Source organism: Cuculus canorus, chromosome 4, assembly GCF_017976375.1.
Source record: "Cuculus canorus isolate bCucCan1 chromosome 4, bCucCan1.pri, whole genome shotgun sequence".
Classification (NCBI taxonomy): domain Eukaryota; kingdom Metazoa; phylum Chordata; class Aves; order Cuculiformes; family Cuculidae; genus Cuculus; species Cuculus canorus.
Genome location: NC_071404.1, coordinates 77,346,861 through 77,369,140, shown reverse-complemented (window position 1 = coordinate 77,369,140; position 22,280 = coordinate 77,346,861). Strand labels below are relative to the sequence as shown.

Genomic DNA, 22,280 nt, shown 5'->3' with positions numbered 1-22,280 from the left:
AGAGTTATGTCAAAATTTGGTAGGGTTTCCTTTGAGTCTGAGAAGTAGCTTCTGAACTACATACAGCTGGAAGCTGTAGGCCATTCAGATCAAAGTTGCAGCACAGGCTTTGAAGATGGACAGTGTAGTTGGTCTCCTAACACGTTGCCTCTTCACTTCTTGAAAGGTCTGATGGGAGAACTACTGGGTGACACTGAATCACTCTTACTTGAGCAGTTATAGGTGTCCTCAAGACAAACCTTTTTGATTTTAATACCTGATAATGCTTTTCTTTGTGTCCTTGTGTTCTATTACAAAAGCTATTCACTTCTCACATATTCTCATTCAGGCTGTGGGAATCATGCTGAGTTATGTAGTTCATTCCTGCCCTGTCCAACTTGGAAAGAACAGGTCTTTTGTGAAAGAGGGGATGTGAAAGTTTTTTGAAGTAAGGAACTTCAGTTGTGTGTAGTATTTTGTGCTGGATATCATGACTGTGTGCAGGTGAATGGCTGGACAGCCTAAGCTGAATCTATAGCCAGCTTCCAGACTGAGTATTTATCAGCAGGGTGTCTGTATGTATTCAGCTTCATTTTTTGCTTTTATACAGTTTTCCTCAGTGGAAAGGGTTTATTCACTACCTTCGCAGTGGGTCATTCATTGTGAAGGCTGAGAAGACTGAATTTCTATAACCTAATGCAGTTCATTAATTTGTCTGTCAGTCTGGGTGCAGTTCTGCCAAGGACTGAAACACAACAGAATGGTGAGCAGAAGCTCTCGAAACAAAGCTGCACGTAATCACGTATAGTAAATTGCTAAATTAAGAGGACAGGAGTTGTGGGGTCCTGAAAGAGGTCAGATTTGAAGTGGCTGAGCTCGTCTGTCTAAATTTTTGATCTGTTATTGAAGTGTAGCCACTTGATTGAAAATTAGCAGAGGCAGCACCAGTAGCTCACAGAACATTGAAAGCAGAGGGAAAAAGTTGCAGGCTAATAAGGCTTACATCTAAATGTGGTGAGCATCATAAGATAATAGCTTAAGAAAATATACTTACCTTAGTTTCTTCTGTGGATGTTTTATTAGTAAACGTGGCTGTTGCATGAGGAAAATGGTCTTTATTTCTCCAACTCCTTATTGCACTCATCAGCGTGTGTGGTTTGGGGGAAGTGGAAGAGCATTTGGGTGGCAGGAATAGCCCCTGGCCACTCTTGCTTTTTCAAAAGGTTTTTCTTACAAAGATCCTTGGAAGAAAGTAGTCTCTGACCTCACAGCTTGAACTTCTTTTACAAAATGCTGGCATAGGCTAAAAGCTAAGGCAGAAAGCACTGTGAGTAAATCTGTTCATGACTGTGCTTTTTAATCTTGCAGAATGTCAGAGATACCAGCTTGCTTTCTTGGTTCAGCTCAGTCGAAAAAAATCAAAGACGACATCAAAGCGTAAGTCTTGAATAAGCTTTCTGGGACTGCAGGTTCTGACGTAGGTGTATTTGAGAGGTAGAGTGTCTCCCTGATATACCACTGCTGACTCTTGATTCTGGCTCAGACCTGGAACCTGGCAGTTTGTGATACTGCTTGCATTTGTCCAGGCTGAGCATGTGGGAAGCGATAGCTGCCCCCTTGTGCCTGCTGGCTGGGGAGATGGGGCTTGTTGACTCAGCTGTATCTTGTGGCTTACACATGATTTTACAGAGACCTTAGACCCATATTTGTCACCATCACAGTAATCTATTCTTGTCCTGAAGGCTGGTGGATCTCTGCTGTTTTTTCTTTTCCTGTGATGCTGTGTAGTGCCTTGCTTTCCTGCTGTTCTGGAACGCTTTCCATGTTCTCCACTTCCTTCCTCTTCTTCCCTATCCAGAAGTCTGTACTTGTCCTCATTTATATGTTTAAGATGGTAATGGTTTTGTTTAATTTGATTGAGTGATCTTAGGTTTTTCAGTCTGTGACAGTGTATTTTCTTGATGTCTCAGGGGTCAATACAGAGTCATATATATGACTCCAGAGTTTTGTTCGGGGAACTTGGAGTTACTTCAGGATCTTGACAAAACTGTTGGTAAGTTGGGGATAAGGTTGTGGATAAGTTGGCAGGCAGCTTAAATTCATAATTATGTTTAAATTTTTTTTAATGCTTGAACATTTTTCACCAGTTTCATATTGCTAGTGAGCTCAGAGGGTAGTGTAGTGACTGCCAGTAAATGGTGTCAAAAAATTCCATCATTGACCAAGAAAGAGCATACATGATTAGTGCCTTCAGCATGGTCTTGGTGTGGGAATGTCAGACAAGTTACTGGGAAAGAGGTGCTGAAACAATGATCTTTAAATCACCAGAAGTGACGTGTATATCACTAAATATTTTAACCATTTAAAAATCCTTATCTTTCTCAGAACGTAACAATGAAATTGGGTTTTTAAACATTGTAGTGCATCTTAAAAAATCCTCTTTTCATCCAAGAGGATGCAGCTAATGGATATCTCATAGTAGGGTAAGCTCAAGCCACATAAACTTGCAAGATTTTATTTTCTTCACTGAAGAAATGAGTTTTTAGGGCTGTAGGCAGCGAGGACTTAGCTAGCGAGAAGACGAGACATTTGAATTTCTGGAGTTCTGAGAAGCTCTATGCTTGGCCTCTCTGACACCGGAATGCTTTGAACATGTTGATTGGAATGGGATATCTGAACTCAAGCAGAGAGGATTTTCTGATTCAGAAAATGTAAGGTTATTTTCCAGGGGGATCTTTAACCCCTGACCCCTTCTATTTTTCTGGACTCCCACTTATCTCTTCTGTGCAGACCTGAAACACTCAGGCTTTGTTCTACAATCCAGAAAATAAAACAAATTATATCTGTAATGAGCGTTTGGGACTACTATTAAGAAAGTATAGGAAACTGAGGGTGGGAAAAGGTCCTGTCAGAGGTAGCTCAAGATTTTGACCCATTGTGAGGGATGTTGGAGATGTGTAGCATGGAGAGGGAAGTAGGCATGGTGGTAGGGGAGCCTATAAAAACTCTTAGGCCTTTTTACAAAAGACACCATTATAAAAATGGGCTTGGGAAGTCTGTACAGCAGGAGGCATCCTAGAAACAAAAATGTAAGGAGGCAGCTGTTGCCTTCTCAGGAAAGCTTGAAATTGAGCAGAATGGGGTGTTAGTGTTTTGTGACTTCCCACGTTGGTTGATTTGTCTTGTTAATGCCTCCATGCTGTGGTTTTGTGCCCACCAGGTATCACCCTCATAGCTGTCGATGAAGCTCATTGCATTTCCGAGTGGGGCCATGACTTCAGAAATGCCTTTAGGAGTTTAGGCTCATTAAAGAAGGCTCTGCCTTCGGTAAGGTTTCGATATCTTTGATTTCTATCATAAGAAAAGAATACTGTCTCTTTTTATATGAGAGTTTGAAATGTCAGGCTTCTGCTGTTGGTTGCTCCATGGGTGTACTTACAGTGCTACTCCAAATGCTTAAATGAAGGATATTCTGAACCAGGACTACCAGAAGCTTCTGAAAATTACATTACTGTCATGGATCTGTGTGCTTTGCAAGATCATGTCCCTGAGCTTCTGGTTTAATATCAAGGGACTTATTTTTTTCAAACTGGCTGGCTGAGTGGCTTGTAAGAGCATACAGCTGTGATTATTTTAGACACTTCTCAAGCATTTATTGCATAAGCTCAAAAATTTAGACCTGAACTTTACATGCTCTTCTTGGAAGTTTTGTCCTATGTTCCCTGAATTTAGCTGGTCATATCAGAAAATTACTGTAGGCTCCTTGAAGATGTAACTAAAGACAACATGCATTCAGAATAAACCCCTGTATTTCAGCGATGTTTTGTCCCTGTTTACTCTCCTAAACAGTGTAGACCAAAGCTCTGCAAAGCTAAATATTAACTGGATTTTTCAAATAGCTGAGTTGATCCCAGTCATCATAAACAGATTAAAGTGCCTTTTTGCATACTGTTTCAGTTTTGACTGGTGATTTTTTGCTTAAAGAAAATCACTGAGAAGTCTTGGACTTTTTCTTTTCGTTGCAGGTTCCCATTGTTGCCTTAACTGCAACTGCAAGTCCGTCAGTTAGAGAAGACATAGTGAGATGTCTGAACCTGAAGAATCCCCAGGTCACATGTACCAGTTTTGACAGGCCTAACTTGTACTTAGAAGTTGGAAAACAAAGTGGAGATATCCTTAGGGATTTGAAGCAGTTCCTTACTAGGAAAGGAAGGTAAGGATTTAATCCTGTTCTTATTGATCCCTCCCTGTTCTGTGTCTTCACATGTTGCTCTTACTTATAGCAGTTCTACATATGAGTTTGAAGGCCCCACTATCATCTACTGCCCTTCAAGAAAGGCCACCGAACAGGTTGTGTCCCAGCTGCATAAACTCAACGTGGCCTGTCGTGCATACCATGCTGGTATGGGGATAAAACAAAGGAGGGAGACCCATCACCAGTTCATGCGGGATGAAATTCAGGTATGTAGGAAACTAACTCCACTTTGAGCTGTTTATAATTGCAGAGGAAAGAATTTGGATATATCATCATGTGATTCCCATTTTACTTGGTCTTCAAATTCTGGGCAGAGAAATTGCTGGTCTGTGCTGACACTAACAGGATGTGTGGGTTATGTTTCAAATTCCTTTAGTAAGTCTCTTAAAAACACATAGCATCTGAAGAAAATAGCAATAGCTGGAACAATATTATCACAAGTTCCGTAAGCTGCTTTCTTTTTCTGCAACTAAGCCAGCAAAGAGTTATCCAAGGGCTTCCTGTATTCCCCTTCACCAGAGATTTTCTGTCTTATGTTTGAGAATAACTGCTTGAAAACACTCTGGCATTTGCCACAACACATCACCTCTCATGTTTATAATTCTCTGCTCATGCTCTGACCAAAATCAGGCTTAGCAAAAGCACTGCAGACTGCAAGTTCGAAGCCATTGTAATTTAGGCTGAATTCTCAGTCTGAGGCCAAAAGGTGTCACCAAGTGTGTGAGCATTAATCACGGGATGTTCATTTTAAAACATTCAGCATGTGGCATCTGTTTTGTAGTGTGTTGTGGCTACGATTGCGTTTGGAATGGGCATCAATAAAGCAGATATCCGGATGGTTATTCATTACGGTGCCCCTAAGGAAATGGAATCCTATTATCAAGAAATTGGGAGAGCTGGTCGTGATGGGCTTCCTGCTTCTTGTCACGTTCTGTGGACTGCGACAGACTTGGCTTTTAACAGGTAAATAAAGAGAACTGCTTTGGCATGGATATCCTAAACATTCCAAGAGAAAGAGGATCAGAGTTGGTTTGATTGGAAATGTGATTTATTTTTCAGAATGCTTCCAAGTCCTTTCCTGCATACACATAGTATGCTATACATTTTCTAGAAGATAATCCTGAGTGCACTATTGTTAGGAATTTGTGCTTGTTCCAGTTCTGCTTTCTGAAGAGGCTTTGCAAGGCAGGCAGTAATAAAACCTGGTTGCTTGTCCTATAAATCACCTGATCTATTTTCAGACCTATCTGACCTGGGTTTGGAACCCTTAAAAGTGCTGATGCTATAGAATTGCTTTTTTTCTCTCTGCTCTCTAGATGTATCAATGGAGAAATATGGATTTCTTCTGAGTCCTGGTTGTAGAGGACTCTTGTTAGCTTTGTCCATAGCTAGTATTGGACCACAGAAATGTCTGAACTCAGTCATTTGAGACTGCCAGAGCCAGTGAAACCATGTACTTCCCTGCTCTTTTTTCCAGGCAGGCAGAAAGTTGCTTTGTCCAGCTCTAAGCTGGAATCGCATAGCTGCATTAAGGTGTTGGCTTGTTTTCCGTGGCATGTGGTGCAGATGGTAGCTCAGGTTTGGCTCGGGCAGCAGCTCAAAGCATGGGTAGAACGAGTGTTCTGTACTCCCATGTTATTATCTCAGCTGGATGCTTCCAGTGAATACTATAAAGGATATTAAGTTAGGTAACAGGTAGATGCGTCCTCACATGCCACCTCTGGGTGTCTAGAAAGATGAGTGATGATACCCTGGCGTATTTTGTAATCTGGCAGTGGCATTGATGAGAAATTGCCAGCATTAGAAAATCAGAGAGTGAGAAAAATTACCCTTTTTCAATGCCGTCTGCCCTCCATTGTCTGTGCCTTTTCGCATGGAGCATAGTAGTCTGCGGAGGTGGAAGAAGGTCACTCTCTCTTTCTGACCTGTTTAGAATAATAATTGTATTTAGAAGACTATGAGTAAGGGCCTCTTCTGTGTACGCACCATGCTATGAGGATTGAGATTGTGGAGAAACAGCCAGGCAGTTTGTGTCTAGTTGTTTCTGGTGAATTTGACTGAGACGATGATCTGGCATATTTCATTTTTGATGTGGGATGGGGAATAGTGGTCAGTATTCAAGGCTCCTCATTTTTCCTTCTAACTGGCAGACATCTTCTAAGTGAGATATGCAATGAAAAGTTCCGGCTGTACAAACTGAAGATGTTGGCAAAAATAGAGAAGTACCTTGTGTCCAACAGCTGCAGGAGAAAGTGAGTCCTGGGATCTGCTTAATGCTTCATCATTTTAGCCAGCTTTGATAAGAGCCATAGCAACTCGATCACAACTGCAGGCATCTTACACTCATAAGTGTTCTGCAGACATGTTTTGTATATTAAAAAGCAATATCAAAAGATGCAGCCTTCAGCATATTTGTACACATACATCAAGTGTTTCCCTGTTTACTTTTTAGAAAAAATAAACTTTTCTTTAGAGGAATCGAGGCCAAATAATTAGCTCCCTGGTGAATTAATTAATGATGCTGATTTCAACTCTGTTTTCTGCAATAAATTTCATGTGTAAATTCTTGATCTTTTATTTGGTTCCCTTGGGTAGAATCATCCTGTCTCATTTTGAAGACAAACAACTCCGAAAGGTTTCCTCTGGCATCATGGGCACAGATGAATGCTGCGATAATTGCAGGTCCAGGTAAGCTTTCTCCCTTGAAGACTGATACAAGAGGTTTTGTTCTCTTGGGCTGGCTTACAAGGCATATTATCTAGAAGAACTTACTTTTTATGCATCTGCTTTTGCAGATGTTCAGCCTGAGGTTTATTTTGGAACAACTGTCTCTAACCTTTTCCTAAATAGCTGAGCAAACTGTGAGGCAGTTTAGGCTGTGGGAAAGCCTGTAAACAAAGTAAAGTGGCAGTTCCTCAAAGTCTTTAGAGCAACACTCTTAGACTGCGAAATACACTTTGAAGTCCTGTTAGGTAATTAGTCCCAAAAGAAAATACTTGCAAGTGAGCATGATATCATGTCTAAGGTTAAATTGCCTGAATGTTTAGGGACCTGACCTCCTATTGCAGCATGTGCTGACATATGTTCTTTCTAGCATTACTAATATTTTCACAGATATGCTGAAGGGAAGCCAGGAGGTCGGTAGTTGCACAAGTGTGAGTGGAAACTCCTTCCTCTGTCTATCCTCTATGCATGTACACACTTTTCCCAAAGTTATAGTAAAGGACTCCAGGATTCCTCATTCTTGCTAGCAGCATGATGCTTCCTGATCGGAGACAAGATGTTTTGCTGCATTGCTTTCTGGAAAAAGTGTTATCAATTTGGCTACATTTCTTGTATACTCGAGGACTAAGAAGACCTTGCCTGGCCTCTGCTAAAACTAACAAAGAGGAAAATGTTAAAGATGATAATTTCAATCGTTGCAGTCATGTTGCTGTGCCAGGAAAGAGCCGCATAGCGAATTTGTGTTGCAGAACTGAAATCACTTGAAACAGATCATTGTCCGTTTTTTGCTTAAAAGTGATTTGTCCCAATAACTTTTTGATGGGTTCTTCCAGTCAGTCATAAATACATAAGTAAACAATAGAAAATCTTTAATAGGGTTGCTTTTTCCTTTTGGGTTTTAGCCCTTTGTATTATTAAAAAAAAAAAAAAAAAAGAAAAAATGGACAAAAGCATCTTTGTTACTGGGTGCAATTAAAGAAATGTAGAAATGTCTAGAACAGTCTAAATATCCAAATACTAATGCTGAAGATGGCTGAGACAATGTTGTTCTGTCATAGCAAGTACCACAAAAAACTGTGTATTGTTGTGCTGAGCAGCTGTCTTAATCACAAGCGATTTGATCTTTTGCTTGGTCTCATGTTTTCAGTCCTAGTTCTTTACACTTAAATATTTAATTGCTTATATTAACTTGAAGTGTGTATTTTATTTACTTGTCACTTGATAGACAAAATCAATTCCCCTTGCCTTTATTGAAATATTGCCTGTGTGCTGAACTTGGTTTTCTTTGTGCATTTCAGAGCCTCTTGTTTTGCAGTCTCCAATGACTCCGAAGGTGGTTTACAGGACTTCGGGAAGCAAGCTTATCAGTTGCTGGCTGCAGTGAGTGCCCTGGAAGAGAAGTTTGGAACTAGAGTTCCTATTCTGTTTCTCCGAGGGTCTGTAAGTGATAGTAAAAATTTGTGTTCTTAGTGTGGCTGGACTTTACAGTGTCCTTCTTTATTGATAAACCAAATAATACGTTCATATAAATTGATATACGGAGGGAGACGTTGTAACAGTTCTGCAATCTAAGCAGAGGGTTGTCTGGGGTCATCCTACAAAAGAAAGCCATGATCTTGTGACAGCCTTGGCAGAAAGCACAGGAGTGGATTAGGTCAGTGGAAGTGAAACTGCTCTTCAGGTGACATGAACGAGGCAGTAGGCACGGTTTGTGCTCTCATCATTGAGTTGCTGTAGGTGTGAGTGTTGTAATGGGTGTTATGTAAACTTAAATGGAATATTTTGGTGTGACTTTTCTCCACAGAAGATCTTATACAGAATTGGTCTTGGTGACACACTCCTCATATCTCGGGGTTTTGGTTTACAGGTTATATTGAAACTTTTCTCCGCAAGGACTAGAGAAATCTGACCAATTCTTTTAATCGTTTCAGAGTTCTCAACGCGTGCCAGAGAGATACCGAGGACACCATCTCTTTGGCAGTGGAAAAGACTGGCCAGAGAACTGGTGGAAGTCCCTCTGTCAACAGTTAATAATGGAAGGATTCCTCAAAGAAGCCTCTGGACATAACAAGTTTGCAACCACATGCATGCTTACCCAGAAGGTACTACTTGATGTGAAACTACCTACCAAAGGCTTCTCCGAGTACTCTGTAGCTAACCCATATGGTTTATTTCTTACAGGGTAGAAATTGGCTGTTAAAAGCTGGATCTACCTCAAATCCAAGTCTTCTATTACAGTCTAGTGAAGACCTCAATCTGCAGAAACCCCCTAAAAGGTGATTATACTGCATGTGCTTCCTGAGGCTTTTTTATCATTTTAATATCAGATCATCAGACAAGGAGACTTCTGCACTTTTCTAGCCAAAGCTTCCCCTTAGGCAGTATCGTAATCGAAAAAAAAAAGGCTGGGGGAGTGCCTGAATAGATGCCTCTCTTGACTGCTGGCATTAAAGGTGATGTGTTGTCTAGTCCTTCTGAGAGCATGTGGCTCTCAGCTTCAATCTGACAGTGCCTTATCACTGAGGTAACCGAATGGTTCTGTAGCTGGATGGCTAGTGGGGAAACATGGTCCAGAGAAGCTACCAAAATTAGTCAGAAAGTGTGTCCTCATCAGTGATTATGGGAAGCCTGGAAGCATGTTGTGGGAACGCATCCTCACGGAGAAAAGTAATCAGCTAAAGGCAGGAAACGGTAGAGGAAAATCTATCAAGGTTTATGTTCTTTCTAATGATTAGTTAAGATGAGATTTTTAAATAGAGAGGCTAACAACTTTTTTTCCCAATTATGCACTCGACCTACCCTTTCATCAAATTTAAGCCAAGAATGAAACACAAAAGCCTTTATTCTAAAAAGAATTGATTCAACACCAATGTCACCAATGTCTAATCGTTTGGTTGTTGTTGTGTATTACTTTTTGTGAGATTTTAAGTATTTAAAGTCTTGAAGAATATGCCTGTGAACGCGGGCTGTTTTTTTCAGTGGGTGGTCAAGTATTTGCCATCAGAGTGTATAGCTGCAGTAGTATGGGAAGCTTTGCTTGTAATCTTTTGCTTCTGATTATATTTAATAAACAGTGTTGTGTTGGTCTTCACAAACACTAATTCAGACCAGCCCTCTTAGAGTGAAACATAATGAATTGGAGGTTGCAGGGGCTTTGCTGTGACAAGAAATAATATTAGAAAAAAAGCTCTTCGGTTTCAGCCTTAGGAGCCTGTTCTGGTGTCTGGATTGTCTTAGTGTTGCTAAAAAAAGAAATTGGGTAATGATAAAGCATCAATTTTCTTTTGCCCTCTAATATTTGACTATTGTGGCTCTTTCAGATGCTGTCTATAGGTCTTCTAGAAGGAAAAAAAATTGCTTATTATTGAACAGTAGCAAGAGCAAAAGCTGTATCCTTAGTGCAAACCAGGAAGTTGGTACTTGCTTATTTTCTCCACTAAAGGGATCTTTCATATTTTAAAACATTGTTACAAGTTCCATTTTTGTAACCAGAATCTTTATTTCATCTTTGAGATGAGATTCTTGTTCCTTGTTAGTTTTAGTATTACTATTAGCAGGCTTTGAGGTCCTTGTTTTTTTTACAAAGAATGGTGATGAACTTTTTGACTTCCCAAAGGTATCCCTCTGTCAAGTTCAAATCAGTTTGCTTAGCAAAATATTCATTTTTTTACATGGCAGTGTCACCATACAAACTACGTGGTCTGTTTTGATTAAGGTGTAATGCATTTTTTTTTACAGCACTAGACCTTTACCAGTGCTCTCGGCACAGCTCTCCCCAGCCACAAAAGGAACGACACGGTCACCAGTCAAGCAGGTCTGTATCAGTACAGTCCCTCTTCCACTCAATGGTCCGTCTTTGCTTGTATGAAAAATATCTTGCAACATATAATGGTGTCACAAATGAGTATTTTGCTGCTAATAGCAACTTCAGTGGGAAAACTGGTCAAATGGCATTTATTTGTTCTTTTTTATAGATGTCTCTGTATGAAATGTTTTCATATGAGAGAAAAACTAAAACTCCTCCAAGAAGCAGTAACATACTTAAGAGGTACAGTATTCTAAATTAAAACAGGCTTACCAATTTTGATGTGTTAATAGGGATACTATTTGTAGGATGATCCTTAAAACCAGCCTTATCCTTTGTGAAGTGACCATACAAATGTTTGAGTAAGATATTTTAAAAAAGACAGGCACTTTAAAGTTGCTGTACACTGCATTATATCTCAAAACATTGAATTATTGCAATATTTAATAGAATTTGTGGAATTTGGGTAGCTGTGTTAAATTTCAGTATATTCGTAGTGTGTCGCAGGCAAAGAAGTTTTATTAATTGCTGAAGTGCGAGCTTTCTCATTGGTGTTGCTGCAAATTCAGTAGCAAGAAAAATAGCAAATGGTGATGAAGTGAATCAACAGCAGATTTCTACTGGATACTTCTACCCATGTTTTTCACTGTCTTCTGTGTGATGGTCGAAACTATAATGGATTTTAACTTGTGATGATTTGGAAGAAGAAATGGAGAATAGTTGTTTTTGAACAGTTTGCAATTATGAGTCAGGCAAATAAGTGACAAAGCTCTTAAAGCCGGCAGAATTGAATGTATGCCTTGGGCAGGGACTGTGAGTAAGCCTCTAGGTTTCTGCCATTCTGCACTATTCTGGAGAAGACAGAGATGAAGTTGAGGCTCCCTGAGGTCAAAAGTAATGAAACAAGCCTTTGCAAAAAGCTGACAAAGTAATTTGTTTACCTGGCTCATGTGGTGCCTCAAATTAAACCTACCTTACATTTCTGAGTGGTTCGATTTCTCCTTCAGGCGAGCAGCCTGATGCTGGCAGACAACAGGAAAATGGGATATGTCCCTTAAGTTAAATAATTACCACTATAGCCATGCAAAGAAAAATAATTTTAGGGACAGCTACAATCAAAACCAGGCATTATTTCACACTTGTCTTGGGAAAAGATGCTCTTACTCCATCTTGCCTGCTAACAGCTACTGCAGTGTAATCATAGCAGTCTAATTAGGAGTTCATGTCCCTAATTATGTGAGCCTTTGGACAGGTAGCTGTGCTGCTGCTCTCCAGGCAGGCATGCCTGGTGGTGACATCGGCCAATTCTGCTTACAGCACAGCGACTGTGTCCTTGTTACTGATGCTGTTGAACTTATTCGCTTTTTTGGCCAGGATTAATATTACCAGCTGGGGTGGGCGGGGAAATATAAGATGTTTCTTATGGGATGATGTCAGAATGACATCATGGGTGGACAAGTGTTTCGAAGAACATGCTTTTGGTAACGATATGGGAATCCAGCTATTGACAGGGATGTTGGGGTGTTTGGGTTTTTCACAAAACTGCGATTTCATCTGCTTGAGCTTTGTACATTAAGAGGATATTCTTAAGTTACAAGACCAGACAGATCTAACCCAGGGCTTGTTTCACCCTTATTTTTTAATTTTTTTTTTAATTTGTTAGTGTTGCAGAGCACTCACTGCTGAAATCTCCTTTGAAGCCCTCAGAACCTGTTGTTTCATCCCAAGAAAAAGAACTAGAGGTAAGTTTTTGGAAGAGGGAAGGATACCTGTGGATTGCAGTCAACCTTCAGGAGATAGTCCTCCTGTATTATAGCAGCTGGCTTGAGCAGCTCTTAATATTACAAATGTGTTTTGAATACAAGTCCTAGAAGGGAATTTAAATATCTTAAGATGCATCAATGGATTGCAGGTTTTGTGTATGAGTGGAAAGGTGAGGAAAGTTATAACCTTTCCTTTTATTTTACCTATGTGAGTAATCTAGAGCTGCTTCATGAGAATTTGGCTCTCTCCTTCACAGACTACTCTGTATGGCAAGTTGCTGATGGCTAGACAGAAGGTGGCTAATGAGAAGGTAATTCCCCCAGCTGTCCTGGCAACCAATAAGATCCTGGTGGAGATGGCCCGAATCAGGTAAAGCCAGCATGCACACATGTTATACAAACTGATGTGTTTGCAAGCCGAGTCACAAATCCTCATTCTGCTTTTTTTTGGGAGAGTATGGTAGAGGAGCAGCTCTTTTCCTGAGCATCTTGTTTTGCTCTAACGCTGTTGTGAATTACTTATTGACTTGCTTCTTCATTCTAGTTACTATTAAAACTCCCTCAAATGCTAGCTTAGCTTGTCTTTGTATCCAGAGCTCCTGTCGGGTTGACCAGACAGAAGGGGAAGGTGTGTGTTTTCTCCTAATCCTTACCTTTCCAACTGCTTCTCTCCAGTGTGCTTTCATCATTTCAGTATGTCCTTATCCTGGTAAGGGTCAGTATGAGTCAGGAGCTGTGCCTTACTTTGCAATAGGTGGCTCTGTAATCTAAAAGAACAAGCACAATTTAGTGTTGCCCTCAACTATGGAAAAGAGGGGACAAAATTCTTCCTTTCTTTTTCTTGTTTTATGAGTGGCTATTATGGGGCAGCTCAGTTGGTAATGTTCCTGAAGTGCCTTCCCCAGCTACAAAAAGGCATTAGATATTACAACTGTTGAAATGTGTACGTTGTTATTCCATGGAGTATGTCTTAGGAGGTAAAAGCAAATAAAGATGGCTGTGTTTAAGTGATCCTCCACAGTATTAAGTAGCTGTGGCTAAGCTTCATAGCTTCATGATAGAGAAGTGCAAGTGGTGAATGTAATTAGTTACTGTACCCTCATCATCTCTGCAATAACACTTCCGAGTAACGACTGATAGATCTGTAGTCTTAAGTGCCTGTCGTTCAGATTCCTGATGCTTCAGAGCATTGGCATGTGACATTTCCATGGCTTTTTTTGTTCATCCTGAACCAGGCCTACAACTGTTGAGAATGTGAAGAGAATTGATGGTGTATCTGAAGCAAAATCCACGCTGTTGGTCCCTCTCCTGGCTGAAATTAAGGACTTCTGCCAAGCGAATGGTTTGCAGGTATGACTTCCTAAAGTGTCCGTTGTTTTGCAAAAGCGTTGAAGACAATTTGGTCTGCAGCTCCCAGATTTCTCCTTCAGGGTTTGTCCTCATCACAGCTATTCCATCTGAGCCTGGCAGTGAAAGGTACTAGCCTTGTGTACAAATAGGCCTCTTTTCACAGCTGATTTTCTTCTGTCCCAGATTTTCTGTAGAGTGGTTCCTCATCAGTCACTATGGCGAGAGACACAACTAAGGAGGGGCCATGAAGCAGAGGAATAGTGGAAATATGAAGCAGTTTTGTTTTGGGGATCTTAACTTCTATGTAAATCTACAGCTAAAGGGATTTTTATCTAGTCTAGAAAGCAGGTAGAGCAACAATACTACTTCTCTGTAATGCTTGAGAAATCTCTGTGGAGTCTTATTTCTGCTTCCCAGAAAGCTATTACAGTCTGGGAATGGAAACTAAAAGCATTCCTTTTCTTTTCTCAAGAAATCTGTGTTGAGCAAAGGACTAAAAAAAATGGAGGGGTTTCCAGTACTGAGCAGCAGACCAAATAACACCGTTTGTTCGGATGGAATAGTTGTACGTGTAATGAGTAACACTTAATTTGCTTAACTTAACTTAAGTTGCTCTGACCAGGACACTACTTTTCTGGTTTGTTTGCTTGTCTTTTTCGCAAGTCCCTTAGACAATCACATGCTTGTTTTATTAAGATGGGGATATGTGAGTGTCCATCTGGATCCCTTGTTTGCTTTGTGTGATTTTTTTTGTGGAACATGAACTTAGGGTCAAAACCAATCTTCATAGAGATGAACAACTCCATTTCTATTAGTCTTTCGGGTAACTTCAGAGAATAGGAGGGTGATCCATTGGTTGTCACTGGGATATAACACTTCTAAATCCTCTTTATCTCACTTAGACGGACACATTCCCCACATCTGAATCTAAAGACCAGAAAGAAGCATCTCCCTGGAAGCCTGCTAGAGCCCTCTCTCCCTCGGAGCATGTCACATACGTCCTGTTCCAAGAGAAAAATCTGTCTGTGGTAAGCTGTTCCCTATGGAGGCCCCTTCCTTTTTGAAAACTAGTGGTAGGGATACTTTGTCTAGAGGAGGGGGATTTGCGAGGTCTCTTAAATCCTCTGCCCAGTACTGGATAGAGTTGATATAAAACACTGAGGCAGCATCTTTCTTGGCAAATGGTAGCTCATCTAACTTATCTCACCGTATCTCGCCTCGCACTGAGCCCAGGTTTTCATACTTTCACTAGTCTGTAGAGATTAGATACAACTCCCTGCTCATTACAGCGCGCACATAGGCTGGCAGAATTATTGCTTTACTTCACTGGCATGTTGCAGGTGCTAGTTCTGCTTGTGCCTGTATTTTTCTCTTCTCACAACAGTAAGGACATATAGGAAAAAATTCCTGATCCAGTAGCTTGCTAGAAAGGACACCAAGCATGAGGATGTATATAGGTGTATCTTTAAGATTTATAGCCACTGGGACAAATTTCACTAAGTCCGTTCTTGGTTTGGTTTGCAAATCCCTATTCCTTTGCCTATGCCATATCGATGTGTAGGATTGGAATGTCAAGAAACAAAGCTCATGAGTATTCAATGCAAAACTAAAATCAAGGTGCCATGTGTTACTGTGGCCTTCTAGTTCAAATTTTGGAAATCTGTTTCCTGTTACGAACAGAAGCTTGAGGACATGTTACCTTTCACATCCAAGTTGTTAAAAGTGCTACAGGGCATATGGATTAACTGGCATTACACCGAGTGCTCTGTGAAGATGAGCCCCATGAGCCTCTTTGATATAGTTTAATTATTGCTTTTTAATTCTGTAGTAGGAAACTGAAGTTGCTTTGAGTTTTGCGTTCTCCTCCCAAGAGTACCGGTAAACTTTGTCAGATAGTACCGAGCTTAGAAGTGTACCTACAGGCTAATTAACAAGAAACAGTTGTGTAATTATGAATGGGCAACAATGCTTTGTATCCACTAATCCGGATGATTACATGCACAGGGTGTGTGTTGTCTGGGGAGAAATCAGTAGAAGCTTGAAACTTGTTCTTTTGAGGAAGACAAGTAACCAGTTTTAAGTCTCTCCTTGAAACTTACAAGTTTTGGGTAGATAAAGTTTGAGATGCTGTTCTTCAAGGCAAATTTCTTAGAAGAATTAATCTAACAGATATGAAAATGAGGGGGAATTTGTTTTGGCACTGTTATCCATGTTCTGCATAGATGTTACAAATCAAATGGACCACTGGAAGGCTAGGTGTGTCACAGCTACTTAGCAGGAGACTAAAGCTTTGACACAGAAATCTCATGAATTAGGAGCTGGGTGGATACTCTGATGTAACGGTGAGGTGAGAGTGTCCCTTTCCTTTGTGGCAGAAATTGCTGGGATTTCAGCTGCCATAGGTTGGAAAGGGGATGGCAGTGTTGTGACACAGGGGTGTGAGCTATAAGCAGGCTGTGGTGAGCCTTTGAGGTGTCCACACAGCACCCTTCCTGGACATCAGGAAAAAATTTTCATGGAAAGGGTCATTAGGCACTGGCAGAGGCTGCCCAGGGAGGTGGTTGAGTCGCCTTCCCTGGAGGTGTTTAAGGGGTGGGTGGATGAGATGCTGAGGGGCATGGTTTAGGGAGTGTTAGGAATGGTTGGACTCAATGATCCAGTGGGTCCTTTCCAACCTAGTGATTCTATAATTCTGTGAAGAAACTCTCTCCATCTGAACTAAGTTCAAGCTAAGATGTTGCACTCGAGCTGAGAAGTAGTAACCTCAAGAAAAAAAACGTTCTTTACAGGCAGAAAAATAAATAAGACAATTAGCAGGAGTAATTTGTGTTTTGAGGAGCCTCATTGCACTGCTAGGTGCCAGTATCCCCCAGTTGCTTTTTGGGAATGGGAGGCTGCCAGCTTTTGAGCTTTCAGTTGTATTTTAGACATTCCGCCATCTCAATTCCTTCTGCCTTTGTTTCCCTAGAGTACTATAAGTGAGAGCAGATCTCTCCCTCTTTCTGAAGTTGGTGCTCACCTGATCGAGGCGATGAAAGCTGGCTACCCTGTCAGCCTGGAGCGAGCAGGTTTGACTCCTGAAGTTCAGCAGATCATTTCTGATGTTATCCGTAACCCTCCCATTGACTCGGGTGAGCATTGCAGCCCTTATCTGAAGCTTCTCAGGACAGTGGCATAATATGAAGGGTATGAAAAACTGACAGACAGCTCTACAGCTTCTTTGAGTAGAACCCATCATTTCTGGAAGGGCTGTGGCAAGGCAGAGCACGGCAATGCCAGCATCACTGCTCTCCTTTTAAGGTTACCTTGTAAAATAAGGTGTTGTGGTTCATTAAAGAGCAGAAGAGGGCAGCCCTTTACAAATCCATTCACTTCGTTATATGTCTCTGAGAAGATTCAGGCATCGTTCTTAAATCTCTATTTACTGCAGTGTGTTGGAAAAAAACAACAGCCTCGCAAAGTCTGTGTATTCCAGTACTTACACAGAGAAAATACACTGAATAAAGAGCTGTAGAACATTGCCAGTGTGATTTCTCTGCAAGACGCTTGTTTATAGTAAGGAGTCTGAGAAGTGCAGGAGAAGCAGTTCTTCCTCTTTCCTCTGTCATCTGATGTCATGGGCTATTTCAAAACTTGTTGTTCTGAGACCAAGTGACTTAAAGTCCAGCCCTGCCATAGTAGTTTAATTTCTTAGGTTTGTGGAGTTTGACTTGCTAGCTTCATTGCCCTTTTCCTGTTGCGGACTAACGTATCTCTTCAGCAGCAGTTACAGGCTCAACCAGACTCTTGATTTCTCTCAAGAGAAAATGGTTGGTAGGACATGCAAGCTAGAGGGAGGCGATTCTGATGTTTTGGACTAAATTTGAGGACAGTAAGTTTGTATGAGCACAAGTGAGGGGGTTTACCCCATGAGCTCATTATTTGTTTTCTTATGAGTCAGACCTATACTTTGTTTTATTCTTTTGTCTTTTCTATGCTTTAGTCTATCCTATGCTCTGAGGGACAACTGATGTCTTTTAACATGGAAGAAAACTGAAAAAGGGGCAAGAGGATTGAAAAGACAATTAATATTCTATTTTTATTTTTTCCAAGATACCACCAAAATTCAAGTAATTAGGAAACTTGTTCCTGCAAATATTGAACTGTATCTCATCAGGATGACTATTGCACTATTGGAGAAAGAGGATAGAAATAAGTCTCAGGATGGCTCAAGTGTCAAAAGGAGGTTGGTGTGGTCAGATGGGCAGCAGGAAAGAACAGGAGCAGATCAAGCGAGCAGGGAAGATGCCTTGTGGAGTAAACAAAAGGTTAGTAAAAGGGGGTATACAAGTGGTTTTGTGAAAAGAATGTTTCCTCTTTGTAGGAGCACACTAAAAGCCCTTTTATGCTGTTGCTGTTTACAGTATAGCTTAGTGTCTCGTCTTCCCAATCCCCATCACCTTTGAGTGGTACTGCCTCCCTCTTCAAAGGCGATGCTCTGAGCAGAACCAGAGGGTTCCCCTTGGAAAATATTGACCTAGGAAGAGGGCTACCCCTCTGCAGCCCAGGTGGCAAATATCCCACATGAGTTGATCTCTTCTCATGTGGGACTGTCAGCGCACCTTCGTCATTCTGGGCGTGCAGAACTGAAATTCAGACTTGTTCTCACTATGAAAACCCTTGTTCAGCTGGATCCTTCACAGCCACAAGGTCTGTGTTCTGTCCTTGCCTTGTTACCATGCATTGGTACCCGATCACCAACCTGATGTGGGAAAAGTGATTCTCATACTATGCAGAAAGCTCTAAGACAGCAGAAAACCTGAGAGCCTGAAAAAGCCAGAGGCAATGCCTGCCAGAAATGTCTCAGTCTTTCATGGATTCCTCCATTGCTTGAAACTTCTGGGTGTAGCTGTGATAAGAAAAGTGTCGTGCTGTAAGTCTGACTCACTGGGGAGAAATTTCAGGAAATAAGGAGCTCTTTGTTGCCGTTTGAGAAAGGCCACGCTGAGCCCTTGGCTGGCCTCTTGACGTCTCCCAAGTCCCAGTTCAGTACCTTGTATGAAAGGCCACCCTGCACTGAGTGGCTTCTGGTGGGAATGGTAAAAAGAAACGCAGAACTTTACATCCTTCTGCTGCCTGTACTAGGATTTTGTGTCTGTTCCGTACAAGGTTTGGTGTTGGTTTCTTGAACTCTAGCTCAAGACATGTTTTAAGCCTTTAATGTTTCGTCAAATTGCTGCCTGCATCCCTGAGTGCTGTTTTGTTTCTATGTTATCTGTGTCTGAGCTTTTTTTTCTGAAGCTGACCTGGCAGTACGATTGCATGAGCTCTAATTACACTCTTTTCTGCTACTGCTAGCTACTGGAGCTAACAGCAGGAATGATACGCTACTAAGAATCAAATTAATATTATACAAGTGAGTAGGCTGCAAATCCAAAAGCTAATCCAAATAGTCTTCATTTACTTCTCCTTCAGAAGATATCCTGGTTCCAATAATTCCCTGTGGCAAACACCTTTTAAATCTGCTAATGAATCTCCTTGCATTGTAACAACCTTGTGTAACTGCTGCTTTTACAGGGTAATTTGATCAATCCGACATTGAAGGAAGGAGCAGAGAAAAGCCATCTGCAAGTGGTGCCTTCGGCTTTGGTAAACAGATGTTCTTACTGTAATAAAGCGCGCGGTAGACTTGTCGTTAGCAATGCTCTCCGTAACACCTAGTTGTGTAGTTGATCCAAAAAACTCAGCTTGGCTGTTCCAACCTGTCACCAACAGGCCATCTATAGAAATCAGGAATTAATACTGTAATGCCTACTGTGCCATTTTTAACTGACACCTCTGCTGTAAAAACACATTTGAAAATACAGCACGTGTGAGTCAGAAGTAAGGATTTCAAGTCCTCAAAGACACTGGGGAGGAGGGAATGTTCTTCTCCACTACAAGACCAGAATGCCCAAGTACAAGTTCCAGTTTCCTTGTGTTTGAAATGGATGAGCTTCACTTGCTCAAATTTTACTATAGTGAAGTGGGTAAGAACTGGCTAGTGATCCTGTTAAGTAGACATGTTGGAACTCTGTTTATAATATAACTGTTTTTATTTTTTAAAAAAAGCCATAAAGCAACCTCCAAAATGCAGCCTTTGCATTGATTCTGCTTTGTGCAGAGTTAAGGTTTAATGCTGTGATGCATCTTAACAGTCTGCTTCCTTACTGCCACATGGGAAGGCCATACAGAATATGAGAGACAGACAGCCGGATAGCAGAGGGGCAGCAGAGCGCCTGAAGCCCAGCACGCTGGCCTCCTGGAATCAGCCTGCCCTCAATCCCGATGAGGAGGAACTGTTTGCTGACTCTCAACCGAAGGTGAGACTGCCTGTAGCTCTGTGCTTGAAACAGAGCCCAGAGCTGAAGATTTGAGTGTTGTTCTTTAACAAACCCAAATGCCAGCTTCTGTCTGTGTTCTTTATTATGCCTCAAACCTTGGCCTGCATTGCTGGCCAACTTCTCTTGTTAATATCCTCGATGCAATGGCAGCATGCTGCTTTTATTGCCCATGCTATGCCCAAATATACTGCTTCGACTACATCGACCTGCTACAGACATTTTCCCCTGTACAACTCGTACGCCGTCTAGTGGCCAATGCTTCCAGTGCCTTAAGAGAGGATGTTTGGCTCCCTTTCCTCCTTCATGTACAGGTTTGTGTGAGACTGTATGCTGATCCCATTAAGGATTTTCACACTAGTGTTTATATAAGCACAAGTTGTTTGAGCGTACAAACTGTGTCTTTTCTGAAGAGAGCTCATGTGGCTCTGACCAGCACTACTTGCAGGACAGCTTGCTTCAGTTTGAAGCTAGATATTGACGCAGGTGCAAAAAAATGGTGCAGACAAATCATTACTCCTGGTCTGGTCAGTGTTAGGTAGGTATAGCTTGATTGTTTTATCCCTCAATTACTTGAACAAGGTGTTCTTTTAGGGCAGACACAAACCTTCTACTACAACTGTAGACAGTTCAGAGCATGACTTTTGGAGGTAGAACTATATAATTTAGTCACACTGCACATACTTGCCTTTCTCCAGATATTCGTTTTCTTCTTTCAGACCTCGCATCCCCCGTGTAAGAGGAAGGTGCCGGCATGGTTTGGAACCTCAGCAGTGCCAGTTCTGCCTGCAGCCCAGACTAAGAAACCTAAACCAGAGACCAGAAAAGGCATTTTTAATTGAATATAGATATGAACATTTATTTTTTATTTACCTTCTCTTCCCCTACCAGGAGCACTTCTGTGCAGGGCACTACTCCATGCCTTCAGATGAGGCAAGAGGGATGCCAGTTATACTTTTCACTGTGTGAAATGTTATTACTAAATAATAAAGACATTTTGGCAGCTCTGTGGTGCAGATGAGTTGGAGAAACACGTGCCTTTTTCCCCTCGCAGCACCCGCCTTTTCCTTGCAGTGATACAAGAAGTAGTTACTATTATAAAAAGTGGAATATTTTTTATTTAAGCTAAAGTAGAGTTAAGTTTCATCTTAGTAACTATATTTTTTTTAAAGTTAGACAAAATGTCCCTCTGATAGCATGTTGTCTTCCAAGCAGTGTTTTTCCAGACGATGTTCATTCTTTGGAGATGATAATGTCTTGTGTTTGGTATGATCTGTGCTGAATGGATGCTTCTGTAGTCGTCCTCTGCTTGGAGTCTTTCCCCATCTCAAATGCAAGGTCAGACAGAGCTGGCTCCAAATTAGCAAGAGATTTGACTGTTGTTCATAATAACATTAAAATTTTCAGAGTCAGCAGCGCCTGCCCTTTCCCTTGCAGCACCTGATAGCAAAAATGCTGGCAAGTAAACTCCCTAAGACTCGTTTTGAAGTTTTAGAAAGCCAGCACCCTTTATCAGGGCTGGGCAACACAAGGAGTGAGCACCATCCATCGTGTACAGCGAGGCACGAGCTGGGACAGGATAGATTTCCCACTTACACGCATGTGTATAAATTTTCCCAGAAGTCTTATGCATATGCTATTATTTTCCAATTTTTAACTTTATTGTGAACTTCACAACAATCAAATCTCTTGCTGACTTGGAGCTTTGGAGCCAGCCCTGCCTGACCTTGCATTTGAAATGGCGAAAGGCTGCAAACAGAGGGGATCACAGGAGGCCCCTCTGTTCAGCACAGACCACAGTGAACACAAGGCGTTATCATCTCCAAAGGATGAGCAGTGTCTGGAAAAACACTGCAAGAAACCATGCTGTCAGAGGGACGTTCTGTCACTTTCAAAAATACAGTTGCTTAGATGGAACTTAACTCTAGCTTAAATCAAAGTATTCCACTTTTTGTAGTAGTAACTACTTCTTGCATCACACTCACCTTGACCCCCTCACAGTGACAGGAGAAGTAGGCACTGTTGCAAAGAGTGGAATATTTTTT

General features: G+C 41.3%; 1 protein-coding gene across 5 annotated transcripts in view; it reads left to right on the top strand.

Moving 5' to 3' along the window:
- Window positions 1–21,238, top strand: part of WRN (WRN RecQ like helicase) — a 41,876-nt gene extending 20,638 nt beyond the window's left edge. For 3 of the 5 annotated variants that reach the window (XM_054065244.1, XM_054065246.1, XM_054065247.1), the window contains 22 exons: window positions 1,348–1,416; window positions 1,950–2,032; window positions 3,200–3,306; window positions 4,005–4,192; window positions 4,263–4,440; window positions 5,016–5,197; window positions 6,385–6,486; window positions 6,830–6,922; window positions 8,257–8,398; window positions 8,890–9,060; window positions 9,140–9,234; window positions 10,697–10,772; window positions 10,933–11,006; window positions 12,427–12,505; window positions 12,784–12,896; window positions 13,762–13,876; window positions 14,779–14,904; window positions 16,845–17,007; window positions 17,969–18,183; window positions 19,433–19,504; window positions 20,053–20,217; window positions 20,955–21,238. In XM_054065244.1, coding sequence (XP_053921219.1) covers window positions 1,348–1,416; window positions 1,950–2,032; window positions 3,200–3,306; window positions 4,005–4,192; window positions 4,263–4,440; window positions 5,016–5,197; window positions 6,385–6,486; window positions 6,830–6,922; window positions 8,257–8,398; window positions 8,890–9,060; window positions 9,140–9,234; window positions 10,697–10,772; window positions 10,933–11,006; window positions 12,427–12,505; window positions 12,784–12,896; window positions 13,762–13,876; window positions 14,779–14,904; window positions 16,845–17,007; window positions 17,969–18,183; window positions 19,433–19,504; window positions 20,053–20,217; window positions 20,955–21,077 — 2,731 coding nt within the window. In that variant the 3' untranslated portion in view covers window positions 21,078–21,238. The remainder of the gene's footprint in view (window positions 1–1,347; window positions 1,417–1,949; window positions 2,033–3,199; window positions 3,307–4,004; window positions 4,193–4,262; window positions 4,441–5,015; window positions 5,198–6,384; window positions 6,487–6,829; window positions 6,923–8,256; window positions 8,399–8,889; window positions 9,061–9,139; window positions 9,235–10,696; window positions 10,773–10,932; window positions 11,007–12,426; window positions 12,506–12,783; window positions 12,897–13,761; window positions 13,877–14,778; window positions 14,905–16,844; window positions 17,008–17,968; window positions 18,184–19,432; window positions 19,505–20,052; window positions 20,218–20,954) is intronic. The other 2 variants (XM_054065245.1, XM_009566149.2) reach the window with 2 other exon arrangements.
- The last annotated feature ends 1,042 nt before the right edge of the window (window positions 21,239–22,280 follow it).